The 6000-nt window shown below is 37.9% G+C and overlaps 1 protein-coding gene across 7 annotated transcripts in view; it reads left to right on the forward strand.

Moving 5' to 3' along the window:
* DCTN1 (dynactin subunit 1) overlaps positions 1-5482 on the forward strand; it is a 1835652-nt gene extending 1830170 nt beyond the window's left edge. For all 7 annotated transcript variants that reach the window (XM_044063298.1, XM_044063299.1, XM_044063300.1 and 4 more), the window contains one exon: positions 2622-5482. In XM_044063298.1, coding sequence (XP_043919233.1) covers positions 2622-2759 — 138 coding nt within the window. In that variant the 3' untranslated portion in view covers positions 2760-5482. The remainder of the gene's footprint in view (positions 1-2621) is intronic.
* The last annotated feature ends 518 nt before the right edge of the window (positions 5483-6000 follow it).

Below are 6000 nucleotides of genomic sequence, written 5' to 3' on the forward strand. Positions count from 1 at the left end.
TAGTAAGATTCAAGCAGTTAAAATGTTTTTAGTCCCTTTAGTCTTGTACACAGTTGTGGGTAGCAATTACTAAAGAGCTGAAGAATTTTATCTTGGGAGGGGAAGATTGCAAGAGGCAAGTGAGATTAAGCTGATTCTTACAATAGAACAAGGCTTATTGGGATTACCCGATTTGAAGGGGTATTTCACAGCTACACAGTTAAGGCTCCTATACATAGCGCAAGCAGAAACCTATAATTCAAAGTGGAAAGGGATGATGAAACAGAGGACAGCTCAAGAAACAAGGAGAGACTGGGTTTTTGGATGCAGACCTTTAAGGAGAATAACAATAATCATACAGAATATTATATTCATAAAGTAGCAGAAAGTATTCTAAGAACTAAGCCAACATGGGAATGGAGAAAGGAAATTCTGCCGATAGGGATGACTGCAGCTAGGAATACAGACAGTAGGCAAGAGGGGCTGGAATTTATTGGTGACAACTGGCAAAGGAGCCATGGTATTGGGAGCAAATAACTAAAGAAGGAAAGGTTATAGGATTGGAAGATGCCAAAAATGTGTTTGGACTGCAGGTTAGAGATTGCCTTCCCTATCAAGGATTGATTTCAGAGTACAGACAAAGAGAAAGAAATAGGGGGTCCTAAATGAAAGAGCACCACTGGTAGAGTTTTTAGTACAGTCTAAAACAGAAGTCACAGTTAAAAAAAATGAATTAGTAGAGCATGTAAAATATTACATGATAACTATAAGAATCAATCAGCGGAGGTTAGAAAGGATTAGGAAGAGAGATTAGATAAGCAATTTGCAAAGAAACAATGGCGGGTGGATATTTGTATGTCTCCCAAATATGCAACAAAATCTAAAAGATTTAGGATTTTTGCTTGATAATTATTACATAGATATTTTATACCCCATGTAAACTCCGGATAATTTTTCCTCAGGTGGACAGCAAATGTTGAAGGTGTGATGGGGAAGAAGAGTTAATTAGGAACATATTTTCTGGGAGTGTAATGATTTGGCAGACTTCAGATTCCCTGCAGACTACTCTGTCAGAGATGCTGGCAGAGGAAATTGGTGTGACTAAGGAAATGATTTTTCTGAGCTATAATACAGAATCAGAACAGCCTAGACATAGTAAGGCCTTGCTGGGTCTTATTATGGTGGCTGCCAAAAAACAATTACTAGAAAATGGAAATCAAGGCCTAAACCAGCTGTACTAGAAGTAGTGAATATAGTAACAAAGATAACCGCAATTGGGATCTTTAAAAAATAGGAGCAAATTACATAGGAAAAATGGGAATTGTGGGAACAATATATACAGAGGAGGAATGAGGTTTAAAAGAAGGCAGGACTTGAATGAGCTATATAATGTTTGACTGCCAGTGACTGGGTAGAACAAGTGATGTATAATGTTTGCAACTAGGATTATGTCAAAATGGTTTATGATGTAAAATGCTTGCAGCTGGGATTATGTCAATATGGATTGTTTTCATTTATATAAATGCATGATTGCCTATGTCATAAGTGATAAAGATGTTTATTGTTTAAAAAAATGCATCAGGTGGCATAATATTGTCTCCTTTGGTAAGTAATGTTTTTGTGATTGAGTAACTTTTTGTGTGTTAAAGTTTGTCATATACTTTTTGTGCGTTTTGTGTGTTAAAGCTTGTGTCGTATTCAGATTTTTTTGTTTTTAAATCACTGTGGTTTGTATCTTTTTAATGAGTTTTTAATGTCTCATGCATAATAGAGATACACAGTGCAGTGTGGTAAACAACACAAAATCCTTCTACGTGGCACACCTCATCACAAAAGGTTTCTCATCCAGAAAAAAAGAGGTCATTGTTCCCCTCTATTCATCACTCATTAGACCCATTATAGAGTACAACATGTTTTTGGTATGTACAACAACTGGAAAGGCCGCAGAAATACCTCACAAAGAGGATTACTGGCGTCAAACAGATGCCCTATGCAGACAGTCTCAAAAAACTCCAGCTTTACTCCATCGCATATCGCCTACTCAGAGGTGATCTCTGCCTAACATACAAAACTATGTCAAACCCAGAGCTGTTGGACATGCTCCACTTAAAGAAATCCCAATCCCTCTGAGCTACACGCTCTAGGGACCTAAACCTTGTCACCGCAATAAATAGAACATGCCGGAGGGATGGATTCCTGTCCCAGAGACTTCCCATACTCTAGAATAAACTGCCTATATATATATCAAACAAAGCTCCTCATTAGCACTCTTCAAGAAAAATCTTGATGATTGGATGGGAAATAGGAAATTCACCCCAGGGATCACCTCTGTGGCTCTGCTCGACAGTGGCACAGAAAAATAATTTTCTTGGGTGGCAAAAGCCAAGGTACCTTTTTGGCTGGGCTTGTATAGGCCCCAGGGCCAATAGCCTAGTACCTACCTATGAACCTGAACTAAATAAAATAAAAAAGTCTCTGATGAAGTCTTTTACAGTAAGTATGAAAGTGCTCCATATTGGTTTGTTATTTATTATTAAACGTTTAACGTGTTCCAAGTAAGTTGGTGTCATCTTATTTTATTCAGTACAGTAAGCAAGCCTGTGGTTTGTTTGTCCATCATTATCTTATTTTTTTCCTCAAAGGCTAAAGAAGAAAAGAAGGATGATACCATCTACATAGGGAAAGTGCAGATCTCATGCCAGCCTGGACAGGGACAGCTTCATCAACTTGTTCTGACCCAAGACCAACTATGTCAGCTGCACAGCCGTCTCATCTCCTAGAAGCATCAAGCCTTCCTTGTCTGCAACATCTTCAGTCTCTGCTGCTACTTTTACAAAAATGGCAGATACTTCTGTCTTAAGGGGGAGGAGGAAAGGTACTGTGTTATGGTCCCTTGTGAGTTAACCTGGGCTTAAGTCACTCAGTGCACTTAAATAAAATGGAAACTTTATGCTGCTGTCTCCCCCCCCCCCCCCAGACTGAATTTAATTGTTTACACCAAAAATCACAGTTCAGTAAGGTTCGACAATTTTGCCTATTCTCTATGTTGCGGGACATGGTCATTCTTTGTTGCCTTTTAAAAATGGATTTTGGGACACTTCTCATGTCTCCTCAAGAACTAAATGCAGTCAAACTGAAATCTCATTTCAGGAACTGTTTGTATTCGTGAATATCAGGTAAATTTGTTTCTGATTTGACACTGTAGGTCTGCTGTTAATATATGTAAGAAACTGTTCTTGTAAACGGTGGATATACTTCCTCCCCAGAATAATGTAGTTTAAGCAGCAGTTAGATTCTTGAGTTGCCATGGAGAACTGCTTTTAAGTTAAGTATAGTGTGTGTGTGGCCTAGCATTGTGTTTGAGTATGCCAAAAAACACTGTAATCCACTAAGCTGCAACAGTTTGGATTGGTGCAAACACTGTTCATTCTTTCAGGTTTGGAAAGACTGGCATAGCATGCAGGTTTTCTGGAACTCTAAACTTTAGTTGTGTCACCAGCTCCTCCAGCTCTTAGTTACTGATGAAATTAGGATACGTAATTTTTTCTCCTAATAAATGCACTTCTCACTTTTTAGAGCAGGAGGAAAGGCCTGGGACATGGGAGTGGCATCTTGCTGTGAAGCCTAGCAGTTGTGCTATTCTTTTTCCATCTGACTAAAGGCAGGTTTCTTCCCCACAATGTGGTACAATAATTGGTGTAAGGATTCCTTGACACTTGAAGGGAGTAAACATGTTAGGTTTTATAAGTAGCCAATTGTCTCCTCAAGGTCTTTTTCCAATGTTGTGCTTTTAATTAAGCCACTAAATCCAGCCAGGAAGGCTAGTGTGTGTGTACTGACTCTAATGTTTAAGATGATTGAATTCAGAAGCAAACCACATTTTTGTATTCAGAAATACGAAACAAGTTACAAGATTGTTACATTTTCCTACTTGCATCTTAGCTGTCTTGTTTAGGGAGTGGATTGAAATTCAGACAACATGCATCATTTTGAAGTTGCACAGGGTTATTTTAATATCCATTTTCTTTCTTCCACTGTTGGCATAATTAATGTTCTGCCAAGTGGGTAAAAAGGTCATAGATGTCATTGAATTAATAACAGAGCTAATTCTTGAAGGAAAAAAGCTGTTGGATTTACTTACAGGCCACTCTACAGTAGGTATAATAGAGCAAAATCTATGACCACAAATGATTTATTAACATAACTCTTCTGGGGAAAAGTGTTGTAGATTAATGGTTAGCACATACCTGGGGAAAATTGTTGTAGATTAATGGTTAGCAAATACCAGTGTTTGTGCCTCACACTGCTTGGTTCTTGGTTGTGGTAAGTTCTGTAAAGACTCTCCATGTTCTTCCACTGTCCACGTGCATTTTACCAGGTGTTTTTTGTTTCGTTCCAAAGGGCATGCTGTAGGTAAACTGTCAGTCCTTGAGATTTCCAGTAGTTGTGCTTGCCTCCTTTGATAAGCTGACACATTGTCCAATATTAATTTCTCAGCTTTGTTACTACTGAATGTCAAAGGTGTCTGCTACAGCCTAACCTTGAATTGAATTAAGTTGGTACTCAAAACATGATGAAATGCATGCATTGTATTTTGACAGATGTGTGAATTCAAAGTGCTTTACAATTTTTACATGGTGCAAAGCACATAGGTTCATAGGTAAGTACTAGGCTAGCAGCCTTTTTAGGCCATTTTAACACTAGCCAATTTCCGTTGGTGAGAATCAAACCTTGTACCTCTTGTTTGCGAGATAAGCACCTTAACCATTATGATTACTTGGGTTTACCCCTGCCCCAAAGTACAGTGACCCTTGGGTTGATTTTTTTAAAAGCTGGGCGTGCAGAAGGTGAAACTCCAGAAGTTTACCTCTGCATGGGAAGATTTATTTTGAAAAACATGTCAACCACATATATTAGCACTTTTAATCAAATTGGTTTTGATTTCTTAACATGGATCCCCAACATGTCACATAAATGTGGATATCCATGCACTGTTTTATTTCTGTTACATATAATAGAGTAAAAACTGCCTTCCTTTTAATTTTTGACATTAGGGCCAACCTTTGTAGTATGCAGAATGGGTGTTTATAAAAGTCCAAACCTTTGAAATAGGGACATAATTTCCATGGGGTGCATAAAGCATTACAAATCCTGGAGTGTCGCTTAGGTGCTACTAGGCGTGTATGCAGTCAAGGGCCAGTCCTGTTTGATGCAGTTTTCCTTAACATTTTAGCCACATAACTTGGATTTAACTTGAAGCACTAGTCACATGACTAACATATAGTCATTTGGTACATTTCTTCTACTTTATTTCTGGTTTGCTGTCAGCTCTCCAGAGTTTTTATGTCTATTAAAACAAGGCATCCTTCTGAATCCTGTGTGGTTTTTGAATTTGTACTCCCATGTGCAGGCAACAGTATATACAGGTATCAGCATATGTATCTTTATATTATTATGCATCTGTTTGAATATAAAATATTAAACATTAACCAATAAACTCTTACACAACTGGTCTGATTTTATTTGACAACAGTAATGCTTGATGTTACTAAACTTTTTTTTGTACTTTTGTGATGCCAAAAACACATCCAAAAGTGGTACCTGCTTGTTTCCACATGCATGCAAAAGGTTGAGTTATGTGGAGAGAGATATAATAAACAGTTAATATAGATTGTACCATATCTTTGGAACACAGTTGCTTTTGCATGAAGTACAGCACAACTTCTGTAAAGCATCCAAAAGAATAATAAATCTGAGTAACTGTACAACTAGCAAGGGGACAAACTACTGTCATTGTAGAATAGATAAATTAAGAAATACTCTGGATATTGAGCATACCTGGCCATAGGGATTATATAATATTTTGTCATAATTTCTGATGTCCTCCTATTCATCTGTTGCAGTACTCTTTACATGAGCGAGTTCCCTGCCAAAGCGTCCCAACTTTGGCCAGTATATCAAAGTCTTTTACTACCGTAGGGTGTGCGGTATGTGTGACTTAGAATATCAGACATTGGCCAT

The sequence above is a fragment of the Protopterus annectens genome, chromosome 2.part1 (genome assembly GCF_019279795.1).
Source record: "Protopterus annectens isolate FY-2018-M chromosome 2.part1, PAN1.0, whole genome shotgun sequence".
Taxonomy (NCBI): Eukaryota; Metazoa; Chordata; order Ceratodontiformes; family Protopteridae; genus Protopterus; species Protopterus annectens.